This window comes from Melanerpes formicivorus, unplaced genomic scaffold (assembly GCF_026170545.1).
Source record: "Melanerpes formicivorus ecotype bairdi unplaced genomic scaffold, bMelFor1.0.p_v2 SCAF_72, whole genome shotgun sequence".
Taxonomy (NCBI): Eukaryota; Metazoa; Chordata; class Aves; order Piciformes; family Picidae; genus Melanerpes; species Melanerpes formicivorus.
The window spans coordinates 3,317,489-3,330,983 of record NW_027142424.1 but is presented as its reverse complement, the minus strand read 5'-3'; the positions used below and the strand labels follow the sequence as shown (position 1 = coordinate 3,330,983).

The following is a 13,495-nucleotide window of genomic DNA, read 5'->3' as shown; positions in this document are numbered from 1 at the left end:
CTTTAATCAGGCTCATACTCCACGAACAAGAACTCTAAAGAGATAAAGATTTAACCTTCATGCAGGAGATTCAAGTTCAGAGACAGATGAGAGGATGAGCCTGCAGATGGCTGGTGAGTTTCCATCCAGGCAGTCTGGATGCAGCTGATGATCTCTGTAAGAAGATGGTGTAATTGCTAGTAGTCTCCAGTGCTTTCCAAACACACACTACAGCTTTGGTTCTTGAAGCACTCTTCACTGTTCATGGCCAAAACTTGGTGGCAGCCAGCAAAGGTGCTATCCAAAAATTAAAGAGAAGTTCTAGGTAAGCAGTTAAGAGTTGTTAACAGGATTATAACAGTTAAGTCTACTTCATTAGTAACTCCAAAGTAACAGTGACAAAAGGAACAGAGCTGCATTTATTTGGCTAAGATTGGGGAACTGCCAAAATGAGAAGACAACAGAATGCCTAAGCTTAACTGCAGTGTAGGATAAACATAATGACTGTAAATCATTGTTGCACAGTCAAACCTAAATCCTAAGGGAGATGGAAAATCTAATGCATATAGAGCTATGAATATTTGAAGAAAATACAGAAACAAATGGGAAAAGTTAATTATTTCACAGCCTGGATGCACTGGATTCTGTTGCCTCGGGAAGCAGCTTCCAACACATTGTTCTTTATCTCTAATGACCCAATTTTAGCCCTGAACTGGAAGAACATGGCTGACCAGTCCTCACTTGCAGCGGTGCCTTCCCCTCCAGCCCCCCAACAGTCATCACCACTCCATGTTAAGATTTGTAAAGCTTCTGTTTGAACTTCAGTCAGAAATGAGAAGGACAGAGCATTTGTTCAGATCTGAAGGTGGGAAGCAGTGACTGGTGTCCCTTCTGTCAGCATCTCTGCTGACACCATCAGAACCAGTATCTAAGCCTGGTCACTGTTTATAAAGGATTTATGTCAGCAGAGGCATTATCTGAGTCAGGATGGAAATTTACAGCCTTTTAGGGCTGTTCTTAAGTATTGGAACTCCTACGAAAAACCAGAATGTATCATCTGGACAGAAGGAGATTACTTAATTTTTTTTTTTGGTCTCCATTAACACTGATGGAACATTTATAGTTCCTTTTTAACAAGGATTGGTTTATCATCTTCTGAAACTGGCAGAAGAACTGACTGCTAAATGTGATTAATGAGATGATGGCAGACAGAAGAAGGAATACAGGGATGCTATCATTTTTTACAGTACTAGCAGGTCACTGCTCAGTGTTTCAGTTGTGCTTATGAAGCCTGACATCATCTTTTCATTTGCTAACTCTGCAGGTATAAAAACGTTTGTCTTACCCTACTAGGGCAAGTCAGTGTTTCACATGTTTATTTCTCATCCAATTGTTGCATCTCTTTCAAATGCCTTTTTCTCTCTAGGTTTTCCTTTGCTCTTCTTTTTTTCTCCTGCTTCTTCTTCTCTGATGCTTTCTTTTCTTTAAAAACATCACTGGCTTCACCTTTGTAGAAGAGGTCAACTTTTTCTTGCAGGATTTCTCTGGCTATCTTTCGGTTCTGCTCTGCTGATCTTGTTTGATGACACTGAAGAAACACAATAGGACATTTTTACTAGAACTTTAACCTTTTTTTTCCCCCCCCTTCTCTGTTCATTTCAGTCTACATATTACTGCCATTACAATTAAGAAACTCCTTGCCCAAACTAAGATGAGCATCCTCCTGCCAAGAGTTGCTGGCACTTTTGTGCCCAAACTATAGATTTTGGAAAGGCTGCCTAATAATGATTTGCCACTGTAACTTGTCAGACTGGCTTCTGCATTAATCTTTAATGCTTCCAATATAATCTTGGAAAGCTTCTTCTGAGTTTAACTTAACTGTGTCTTCCCTTGTGATGTGGAAGCAAAGATTAATTTCAAAGCATTAATTCACAAGAAATAGGTAAGAGCAATGCTTAAAACCAATCTGTGAAATGAGTATGATTGACTTAAGGAAAACACCCTAACTAACAAGAGGGATGGGGATGTGCCAGCTACAAAGAAGATACACATTTTATGTGAAAGTACAAAAACATACTGCAGGTTAAAGCTAAGAAGATCACCTGTGACCCCCGAGTTTATTTATCTACCCATAGCCAAAACTACTTCTGGCTGAGATCCTTTGCAGTATCACAGTATCACAGTATCACTTAGGTTGGAAAGGACCTCGAGGATCATTGAGTCCAACCTATCAACACAGACCCCATGCCTAGACCATGGCACCAAGTGCCACGTCCAATCTCCCCTTGAACGCCTCCAGGGTCGATGACTCAACCACCTCCCTGGGCAACCCGTTCCAATGACGAATGACTCGCTCAGTGAAGAACTTTCTCCTCACCTCGAGTCTAAACCTCCCCGGCGCAGCTTGAGACCGTGTCCCCTTGTTCTGGTGCTGGTTGCCTGGGAGAAGAGGCCAACCCCTTCCTGGCTACAACCACCCTTCAGGTAATTGTAGAGGGCAATGAGGTCACCCCTGAGCCTCGTCTTCTCCAGGCTAAACAATCCCAGCTCCCTCAGCCTCTCCTCATAGGGCTTGTGTTCAAGGCCTCTCACCAGCCTTGTTGCCCTTCTCTGGACACATTCAAGTGTTTCGATGTCCCTCCTAAACTGAGGGGCCCAGAACTGGACACAGTACTTAAGGTGCGGCCTAACCAAAGCAGAGTACAGGGGCACTATGACCTCCCTGCTCCTGCTGGCCACACTATTCCTAATGCAGGTCAGGATGCTATTGGCCCTCCTGGCCACCTGGGCACACTGTTGGCTCATATTCAGGTGGCTGTCGATCAGCACACCCAGGTCCCTCTCTGTTTGGCAGCTCTCCAGCCACGCTGACCCCAGCCTGTAGCTCTGCATGGGATTGCCGTAGCCAAAGTGCAGCACCTGGCACTTGGACTTGTTGAATGCCATCCCATTGGACTCTGCCCATCTGTCCAGTCAGTCGAGGTCCCTCTGCAGAGCCTTTCTACCCTCTAACTGACTAACATCTGCCCCTAACTTGGTGTCATCTGCAAACTTGCTGATGACTGACTCGACCCCCTCATCCAGATCATCAATGAAGATGTTAGAGGACAGGGCCCAGCACTGATCCCTGGGGGACACCACTGGTGACTGGCCTCCAGCTGGATGTGGCACCGTTCACTACCACTCTCTGGGCCCGGCCCTCCAGCCAGTTCCTAACCCAGCACAGAGTGTAATGGTCCAATCCACAGGCTGACAGCTTAGTCAGCAGTTTGCTGTGGGGGACGGTGTCAAAGGCCTTGCTGAAGTCCAGGTAGACCACATCCACAGGCCTCCCCACATCCACCAGACGGGTCACCTGATCATAGAAAGAGATCAGGTTGGAGAGGCAGGATCTGCCCTTCCTAAATCCATGTTGGCTGGACCCGAGCCCTTGGCCATTCTTCAGGTGCGCAGTTATTGCCGCCAGGATAATCTGCTCCATTACTTTCCCTGGCACTGAGGTCAGGCTGACCAGCCTGTAGTTTCCAGGTTCCTCCATCCGACCCTTCTTGTGGATGGGGACCACGTTGGCCAGTTTCCAGTCACCTGGGACCTCACCTGTGAGCCAGGACTGGAGGAAAATGATACATACAATCTTTTTCTCTGTGACATTTCCGTTGTGATTATGCTTTACTATGAAAAAGGGCTTGGGAGACATGATGCAATTTGTGACATACTGAAATATAAAATTACCTTCACTACAATCCCAGATGGAATATGCTTCAAGACAACACAGTTACTTGTCTTATTTGTGGCTTGACCTCCTGGGCCATCACCTCTTACAAACTGTTCTTCTAATTCTGCTTCAGTTAGGCTAAGGAGATTTAAAGATTTCTTCTTTCCTGCTGCCTGAAGTAAGGGCACTGTGGGCACAGAAAATGGCTGTTTTCTCAAAATCCATGGTCTCCATGATGGTCTTCGGATTTCTCTCAGTAAGAATGTAAAATGAAATAAACTTGGAACATTCATACAGAAATGAGGACAGAGTTTCTTTGAATGGAACCTGAAATAGAAGAGGGAAATGGAGTTCATCACAAGAATCTTTGCCTCGAGATGATCTACTTTAGCTGCATATCTTCAGCAATATTTTCATATTCAGATTTATTTTCAAGGATATTTGAACTGGTTTCATAGACATTTGCCGTACTATATTTACAATTCCAAATGGAATTTTGGTTCTCACTGCAATGCAGCTTCCTAAAACAGTCAAAATCATTACAGTGTTATTGAAAATGGTGAGGAAAACAGTAAATAAATTAGTACTCCTTCCAACACTTGGAAAATACTAAAGAGATCCAAAAAAGGAGAGGAAAGAGACCGGCCTTGCAGTCTGAGTGGGAAGCTTCTGCAGACACTCAGCTCGTGCTGAGCTGTGTCTTGCTAATAACACACTCACATGTTGATGCATGCTTGAACTACATCAAGGGAGGACAGGTAAGGGACAGGAATCCATCTCTCAGGTTGCCTTAACCACTACTCTCTCAACTACTAAAACGAGCAGCAAATTTCTGTAATGTAACTGGCCTAATAATGTCTTGGCTTCCCATGTTTGCTGTCTTAAGAGTCACAGAAGACTGCAAAGAGGAGGAGGGAAAACAAAATAAGAAAAAAGAAGACCAAGACTATGCAGAACATTTCTGTCTCAAGAACACAGACATTGGAAATGAGAACCCAGGCGCTTTAAACAAGTCAGAAAGCAGTGACAGTTTTCTACCTGCAAGAATGATGCTTTGATGTCTTGACTGCCAAGTCAAAGAACTGACTAATGATGCATAACCCAATTCTGGTTTGTGTGTTTAGAGGTACAGACTGAGTTATGATTTTGAGTTCTGAAATTCATATTTAATGCTGTGTTAGTACAGGAAACTGAATAAGCCATATCCAAACAGATTACAGGATTTATCTAGATCTTTTGACCTTGGTCCATTATGGTGGTTTCCAAATTTTGAGGTCAGGCTCTAGCGTGCATAGGATTTGAGTGAGTGGTCTAATACAGCCAATGTGGTAAACCATTTAAAATTAGAAGTGTTCTCTGTTGGTCTTGTTAACAAGCTTGCTCGTCCTGCTTCACTCTCTTGACTTTCTATATAGTCCATCAGATAGAGGAAAACGAATCCAGGAGCAAGTAGACCACCAGGTTTTCAACTGCTCCTTCTTATGTTGATTTTTTCCCAGGTCAAGTTAGTAACAAAGACAGAAAAGTATGGATCATCTTCATGGACAACAAGGAATGTCAGGTTCTACTGCTTTCCTCTTCAGCAAGGCATTAGATAAGCAATAAAACAACACATGCTACTATGAAGTATTTGATTCAGAAAAAAAATTACTTCAGCACGTGAAGTGGCACTTAACAATAAATATCCACAAGTACTGAATGTCACTGTTGAAGCAATCTTAAAGCTTTCACTGGCAAGCAGAGATGTCCACTTGGTGGCACTAGAAGCAGTAACTGTTTGCTGTTTATTTTTTTTCCTGCAAAAGCAAAAAAGCAGAAAATAATTAGCACCTAGTTCTGAAGTGAAGCTTTACCTAGCACCAGGTTTCATTAGGGCATTGCTCGTTTAAAGTAACCTATTTGAAACCCAAAGTGGCATCTCTGAGCTACCATATCTTAATATGCAAATCAAGGAAAGATATTATGCTCCCTGTAACTCCTAACACAACGCTGCAGCTACAACCCAACAGTAAACCTAGAATATACTAGAGAGTTTCCTCGAGGGTTTACTTAGGGAAGAAAGTTTCCAAGAAACACGCCTCTTACAATGCAAAAAAAATATGTTAAAATAAGAATGCTTAAGTTCTTAACAAAGCACCCATCTTTGCCCAAGAGATTTTTAAATCGTAAGACTACAGAAGACCTCTGTCAATAAGAACCCGAATGTTCTATTTTTAAACACAGAAGTGACAGCCATTCTCAGGCCACAGGCATTGGACAGGGTAGCAACACTACACGCTGGAGAGTTGATTAAGCTGTGGTTTAAAGCAACAGCTTTGCTGCCAGCCTCGCACAAACAACTGCATTTATTATTCCATACGCCCAGGAAACAAAGCGAGTTGCAGAGACTCCAGTACTACGTGACAGCCGGTACAGAGGAAGGGGCAGCGGCCGCCCGAAAGCCGCGGCTTGGCGGCCACTATGCCACAACCGCGGCCTGCCCCAGGCCTGCCGCCTCCCCTCTAGGTTGAGGTCACAAGCCGGACACCGCCGCAGCCCAACCCCTGGCCTGAAGGGCCCAGGGGGAGCCGAGAGCAGCTCCAGCAGACATAGAACACTCCCCACACCTCCACAACCCCACCACCACCTCTTACCTCAGGCGACTCAATGCCGTGCCACCGCCCCCGACTCATCCCGCAGCGCGCAGGCGCGGCCGCTGCGCACGACACAAGAAGCAGCCCCGCACAGCTTCACGCCCCAACAGGCTCCTCTGCGCATGCGGACCCCAGGGAGAAGGGCGTTACCCCCAGGCTAATTGGCACTCCAGAAGCCAATCGTTGTGTGAGGGCCGGGCTTACGCACGCCGTCCACCCCCTACCAATCATATTCCGGGAGACTCTGAGGCGCGGAGCCGCACTAGCCAATCCCCTCGCAGTGGCGCGCGTACTGTTTCACATAGCGAATCAGCGTAGAAAGAGCGGCTTTGCGCGGGGTCAAGGCGACCAATCAGCAAGCTGTGCTCTGTCTAGAGTGCCCTCTGCCCCACCACGTTCGAAACTCGGCCGCCAATCGCCTGGAGGGAGGCGGTGGGCCGTGCCTGTTTATCGTCTAACGGTCGCTGAAGGAGGCAGCTCTTGGTCCGCTGCGGACGCCTCCTACGTGGGCTCTCGGAAATGCGGGTAGGAAGCGGGCGAGGCCTCGGGGCAGTAGACGGGGCCCGGGGCCAGCAGCGCCGCTGTGCTTGGCCGCGTCCCAGAGCCGCGAGCTCGCCGCTACCGCACCTCCCGCCCCATTCCCCCACGAGTGACGGGCGCCCCAGCCAATCCGAGGCAGTGGAACTGTCAACATCCCGGAACGCGAGGCGCAGTTGCCCAATGAGAACATAGGGGCGGAGCTTGATCGGGGGGAATCAGTGGGGGCGGAGTCTCGCGGGGGACAGAACTGGGGGAGGGGGTCGCTTGTGAAGGGAAGGGGCCCTAAGGGGGACAGAGCTGAAGGAAGAGGAGCCTCAGGGGGCGACTTAGGAGGAGGCAGTCTCTTGTGAAAGAAGGGGGCCCAGGATGGGGTGCCTGGAGCTGGGGAGGTCACTGACTGATGGGTACCGGCCTTAAGGGAACAGACGTGGCGAGAAGGGGTCTCTGGATGGAACTCTGCTTTAGGGGTGAGGCCGTTCCCTGAGGGGACTGCGTTTTTAGAGGCCAGAGGCTCTCTGCTCCTTCTCAGGGTGCCACGGGAAGCCCTTGGGAAGCTGGGGAGATGGGGCCTGGTGGTGGGAGAAGAAGCGGGGACCGAAACACCCTGTGTCCCCACGGCCATCTAGAAGGGACCGCAGCAAGAGATCAGGAAATAACTGCAGGCGCCGAGTCTGTGCTAGCCCAGATGTTTGCATCTGCATCAGCACTGATAATCATCAGTCAAAAATATCTTGCAGCTTGGTGATTTTTTTTGAAAAATCCTGTTCCTTTACGTATGAACTTGGCCCTATAAGGACTGTTGTGTGCTATAGAAACGATAGCTGACAGCTTAGCTGTTCCTCAGCCGAGTTACAGCTCACTTCGTATTATTTTTACTGCGAGCAGATTTCTAATGAGGTTATGAAACGAGCCGGTGTCACTGCTAAGTCCCACCCATTTGCTGTGCTGCTGAGATAGGCCACCCATGATTTCATCCTGGCAAGACGGGGGTGACTGATGGAGCCCTCACCATTACCACCTGCCTGCTCCAGAGACGCTTGCAGCATCTGCTCTGTCAGGTTAAGTAGCTGATAATCTCCAAGTCTTCTAGACTCCTGATCACTAGAAATAGAAGAAAAGCTTTTCCTTCTTTCTTTCATCCCAAGAAGCTCTGCCAAAGGCATATGTGTATCTGTGAGAACTTCCAGTTCTGGCATTTTTAGCCCTAACCCAAAGGAGGTGGCATGAGTGAGTACCTGGAAAACACTTCTGCTAAAGCCAAACAGGCTCCAGTGAAACAGGGAAAAATCAGACAGTTGTCCATCACTTTCATTCAGGTGTAAACAATTTTTATACTTCTGAAACTGTTAGAGATACATCTCTGTGTGCCTACAAATAATGAAAACTTAAATATGTAAAAGCTAGTAGCATGCCCTTGTAAGCCCTGTAAAGAAGAATGGTTATACCTTGCAGGTGGTGTGCTTTAAGGCAGCAGGGATTTATTCTTAGTATTCTCACAGACAATGAGGACAATATTTCTTAATGTCTCTTTTTGTTCTCCACCCGTGAAATGATCATAAAGTTTAGTGTTAGAACACAGGATGAACTCATCAGAGTGTAGAACATGCTGAAATGAGCACTGTGATTAATCAATGTATTTCAAGTGTTTTTGTAGTGAAAACATGAAAACTGGAAGAAATTTTAGTCACCTTGCAGCTATTTTTGTAAACTGCTGCTTTGAGCACTGTAAGACCATCTCAGAAGTACCCTGTGTTTATTTATTCATGATGCTTTCAGTTAACCAGCTGCTGGTTTTAAATGCTGTGGGATTCCTGTTTGACTACATTTTTGTCGTTAAGTGGTAAGAAAGGTAGCTCAGAAGCGCTTCAAAGCTTTCTACCTGATGATACTTAATAATAATAAACCCTCTGAAAAAAGCAAGCCAAATATTCCGTGCACAAATTGCAAAGTTGGTCAACTGTAGTCTGACTTGGTGGGTCTTGATTTTGTTTCTGGGTGAGTGTGTTCCTTCCAGCGAAGGCACAGATCCTTGTTCAGCGCATTGACAATAGTGCCTTTCACAGCAGTCCCTTTCACAGAAATGTTGAAAAACAATCTGTGCAGCCTCTAATTTAAAAACACAACCAACCAAACCCCCAGGGCACTGTTCTACCAGGAACGTGTTGGTCTCAGACACCCTTTACAGCCCAGTGTAGATGTGTGATGTTCAGCTAGGAATCATTGGTTTGTAGGAGTCCCAACAAGTACAAAGCACCTGTTTGCGAGCATGGCGCAGGACAAGGAAGAAGGGCTGGTGGCAAAATGTTAGCACTTTTGGGGGTTGTTTAGCTGAAGCAGCTGCCTCTTTAATCAGATCCTGTTTCTTCAAAGAGCAAAATAATTTATTTTTTTTTTTTTTTAATAAGAGGGATGATGCTTACTTCTTAATATTTCAGGCTAACATCATATTTGGGATTAAGATATGGAAAGCTGTGACATGGTGAATGCTGCACAAGAAATCCCTTCATCTTCTGCAAACTCTGATGTCAGGAATACCCACAGCTCTGTCTGTGACTTGAACTGTAACAGGTAATGTGTTGAAGGAGGTCCTAGCAATGACTGCTTTCATTTTGCTTAGTTAGAATGCTTTTACAATAACGTTGTTACTAAGGTGAAATAATATGTAATGCACTGCAATGTATTTTAAAGGTTGTTTTTACATTTGGAGATACAGCCCTTAATGGGAAAAGCCTCACTGAGAGGACTCTTAAGCCCTCCTTCAAAACTTAGTAACTTGTATTGCTTTGTGTCTCTTAAAACTGAGGAGGGGCATGGAAACCTGTCTTGGACAAACTCTAAGAGATCGTTCCTTGGAAAGATCATGCATCATGCTAAGTTATTTGTAGAGAACAGCAGCTTAGAAAATCAGTTGTTTTTCTGTTCAATTCCCAGTGAATAAGAAAGGCAAGTATGAACTAATGGCTTAAGTGACAGGTTAGGAGAGGTTCTTGACTGACCTGTTCGAAGGAGAATTACGACTCGCTCACTGCACATGTAACTTTGCAAAACGAGGCAGCAGTCTGGGATCTCATAAATCATTGTTACACAGAAGCTTTTATCTTTAACCTTCTGACCTCAGAATCTATGAAGAAGCACAGAGGTTTGATGACAAGCTGATGTTGATGGCATTTGTCCTAGTGAGCAGGAATATCTGTGCTGCTTATGCTGTCTCTTTGGAAAGCTGCTGTTTGATGCATCTAAGATAAGGATGAAGTGTGCTGTGGATTCTTTGACATTTTCTTGAAGGGCATTTTTGTTCTTAAGAACATACCAGGTTTGTTTGTCAGCATAATGAGGGCTTAAATTAAGTTTATAACTCTTTTATGGCTGCACAGCATATGTAGTGTAGTATTTTGGCCACTATGTATGACAACTGACGCAATGAATAATTGAACTATTTTTCCTCATGTTTCACTAGAAGTCCCTCATCCAATCCCAATGGAGTTTCTGGTTACTCAGGGAATGCCAGGTCCTCATTAATGCCTGGTTCTGCTGAGCTGCTTGCCTCCTTTATGCAAGATATCCAGAATTTTGGAAGTGCCGACTCAGAAATCTTGAAGAACTGTGAGGTATTTCACTTTAAACTTCATTAACACCCCCCCCCCCCCAAATAAATTAATACCACCTTTGCATTTTGCAAGACAGACCTAAAGATGATGAAGTTTAGCAGTGAGATCTATATATGTATCTGTTTATTCTTCATGATGGGACAAATCCTTTTATAGTGGATGAACTAATCCTGTGGATGAGTTTTATTGCAAATTTATCTTAGCTTTTTACAATAGTTTAGCTTTTCTTCTTGTACCTTGAGGGTGGTAAGGCACTGGCACAGGTTGCTCAGAGAAGGTGGGGAGGCTCCAATCCTGGAAGTGTTCAAAGCCAGGTTGGATGGGGCCTTGAGGAACCTAGTGTAGTAGGAGGTGTTTCTACCCATGGCAAGGAGTTGGAACTGGATGATCCAACCCAACTCATTCTATGGTTCTGTGATCTTGGTATTTTTATAATACAGTTGTGAATGTTTATTTCTTTCAAAGTTTACAATACTTAGAGTTCAGGTTTTGAAACTGGAAAATTTCCGCCTTTAAAATTGCGGCACTTGACAGTATCACTAAGGTTGGAAGAGACCTCGAGGATCATTGAATCCAACCTGTCACCACAGACCTCATGACTAGACCATGGCACCAAGTGCCACGTCCAAAGTGATCTGAAGTCATTCTAGAAGTCAGAAGTTTCCATTCTAAGAATCTTTCTGGTTTTATTATTTATTTATTCCATTTACTAGTTTGTTTCCTGATTTAAAATAAAGCAAGAATCATTATGTAGGTTCAGCTTAGTTAATTCTTTCAACCTTCATTTAATGTTGGCTTTATATATATATATTTTTTTTTTTAATTTTAAGTTTTGTCATTGTTTCTAGTCTACACAAAAAGCTTCAAGTTTCCACACCATGGGCTTGTTCCTGCAGAATTTGTGAGCTTTCTGGCTGTGGTCCATCAAACTGTCTCTTGACAGATGCTTAATTTGGGTGCTCTTCAACAGCTCCAAGAAAAGAACTTAGATGTGTTTGTCTCAACACATGCACTCTGTGTCCCGTATCCTATGCTTCAAGCTCCATAAGCATTAGTATAAAATAGCTTTTTAAATTCAGATTTTTCACTTCAGGAAATCCATGCATTTAATGTTTTTTTTTTTTTTAGATGATCTTTTCACTAAATTGTTACACATCATGGCATTTAGTTGGATTGTTGAAGGGAATGGTTTCTTATTGAAGCAAGTGGCTCACTGGACATAAGGATGTTTAGCTATCAGTTTTAAAATGGCCTATAGTTTATAGATCTGGGATCCACCTGTGCCTGTACTTTCCTGCCAGCTCTTCCTACTTTGAAGTCATTTGATGTAGAGATGTGTCATCTTGCAGTCACCTTTTTAAGTGATTATGTCCATAGTGTATTGTTAGCATTAATGTGATTGATAGGAGGCTGCAGGTGGTGTGGGTGGACAACCACAGTGTTGCTGTTAAACTTTGTATTATGTCAACACCTAAATGTAGCATTCCACAGTGTCACAGTATAGCTAAGGTTGGAAGAGACCTTGAGGATCATCGAGTCCAACCTATCCCCACAGACCTCATGACTAGACCATGGCACCAAGTGCCACGTCCAATCTCCTCTTGAACACCTCCATGGATGGTGACTCCACCACCTCCCTGGGCAGCCCGTTCCAATGATGAACGACTTGCTCGGTGAAGAACTTTCTCCTCACCTCAAGTCTAAACCTCCCCTGGCACAGCTGCCTGGGAGAAGAGACCAACCCCTTCCTGGCTACCACCACCTTTCAGGTAGCTGTAGAGGGCAATGAGGTCACCCCTGAGCCTCCTCTTCTCCAGGCTAAACAATCCCAGCTCCCTCAGCCTCTCCTCACAGGGCTTGTGCTCAAGGCCTCTCCCCAGCCTTGTTGCCCTTCTCTGGATGCGTTCAAGTGTCTCCATGTCCTTCTTAAACTGCGGGGCCCAGAACTGGACACAGTACTCAAGGTGCGGCCTAACCAATGCAGAGTACAGGGGCACAATGACTTCCCTAACTTCCAGACCTAGTTTGGAGCTAAAGTAAAAGGTAAGGGATGCAATATGACTATACTCTAATGATTTTACTTTGTGGTTTAATAGGCAAGGTGGCTACAGTTACTGAGATTGGTGGAAAAACAATGTCAGGAACAAATAGTTGCCCAGCAAGAGCAGTTCCACCATCAGATCCAAGTAAGTAATGGCATGTTAATGTAAGTAGGTTGGGCTGAATGTTTCTATTCTTTCTAATCCCACTTCCCTCCCAAAATGCAATATGATCTCTGGCACTCTTAGCTCTTTCTATGAGTATATTCAGACTGGCAGTTCATGGAAGTGGATGACTGGAATGACCACTTTACATGATGCATATTTGACACAGCCGTAGCTAATTATCAAAGTAACTGGTAGGAACTGTTTTAGAAATGAATATTCTTTAGTTATTTATGGACAATTGTTTAGTTTTCACAAAGCTGCAGTTCTAAATGCCCACATGATAGGTACAGGCTGGTTTTTATTAACTATTAGACTGTGTCATTTCTAACTTTCAGACATGGTAGTTTTCTCTTCATTAGAAAGTGTTACGCAGCTTGTCATTCCCTTATCTAGACAGCATGTAGCACAGGAAAATGTTCACTGTGATAGCTGCACCCTTATTTAATCCTTCACTTGAAAACTGACCCATGTGAAGATTCACATTTTTGCTGAACCATATTTATCCATTAAACCAGAAGAAATGTGTATGTATGTTTAAGAGAGAATAATTCTATAATGGTTAATATCTTCATCATTTTGGTTGCTGTTTTCCCCCTCACTTTCTGATGCCCTCCACACTAGTAGTAATCAACAGTTCCTGAACTGAATTAACAAGAGGTACTGTTCTTTTATCCTGTCTCCTGTTTCTCCCTCTCCACCTTTTTTTTCCTACTCCCATCTCATTATTTTTGTCCTGCCGGTGTTTCCTTGCCCTCATATTTCCTTCCTCTTACTGTAAGTGGTTGGATTCACTTGTGGCTAATTGTAGTCTTG

General features: G+C 44.4%; 2 protein-coding genes across 9 annotated transcripts in view; one reads left to right on the top strand and one right to left on the bottom strand.

Moving 5' to 3' along the window:
• Positions 1-14: 14 nt before the first annotated feature.
• On the bottom strand, positions 15-6,432 carry MTRFR (mitochondrial translation release factor in rescue). Of its 5 annotated transcripts, XM_068163524.1 has the most exons (5): positions 6,328-6,432; positions 5,346-5,490; positions 3,712-4,021; positions 1,325-1,567; positions 15-276 (listed from the first exon to the last, which is right to left on the bottom strand). In XM_068163524.1, exons 3-4 carry the CDS (start codon positions 3,985-3,987, stop codon positions 1,355-1,357), a joined length of 489 nt encoding a protein of 162 aa, XP_068019625.1. In that variant the 5' UTR covers positions 3,988-4,021; positions 5,346-5,490; positions 6,328-6,432; the 3' UTR covers positions 15-276; positions 1,325-1,354. The 5 variants fall into 5 exon arrangements, with proteins under 5 accessions (XP_068019625.1, XP_068019626.1, XP_068019627.1 ...); XM_068163525.1 differs by having other exon boundaries at positions 15-1,567; positions 4,733-5,490; XM_068163526.1 differs by having other exon boundaries at positions 15-1,567; positions 4,936-5,490.
• Positions 6,433-6,744: 312 nt separating this feature from the next.
• Positions 6,745-13,495, top strand: part of MPHOSPH9 (M-phase phosphoprotein 9) — a 30,438-nt gene continuing 23,687 nt past the window's right edge. For 2 of the 4 annotated variants that reach the window (XM_068163516.1, XM_068163514.1), the window contains exons 1-5: positions 6,745-6,852; positions 7,753-7,925; positions 9,303-9,435; positions 10,325-10,475; positions 12,572-12,661. In XM_068163516.1, the coding sequence (XP_068019617.1) occupies positions 9,329-9,435; positions 10,325-10,475; positions 12,572-12,661 (348 nt within the window). In that variant the 5' untranslated portion in view covers positions 6,745-6,852; positions 7,753-7,925; positions 9,303-9,328. Of the gene's footprint in view, positions 6,853-7,752; positions 7,926-9,302; positions 9,436-10,324; positions 10,476-12,571; positions 12,662-13,306; positions 13,340-13,495 lie in introns of those variants that run through there. The other 2 variants (XM_068163515.1, XM_068163517.1) reach the window with 2 other exon arrangements.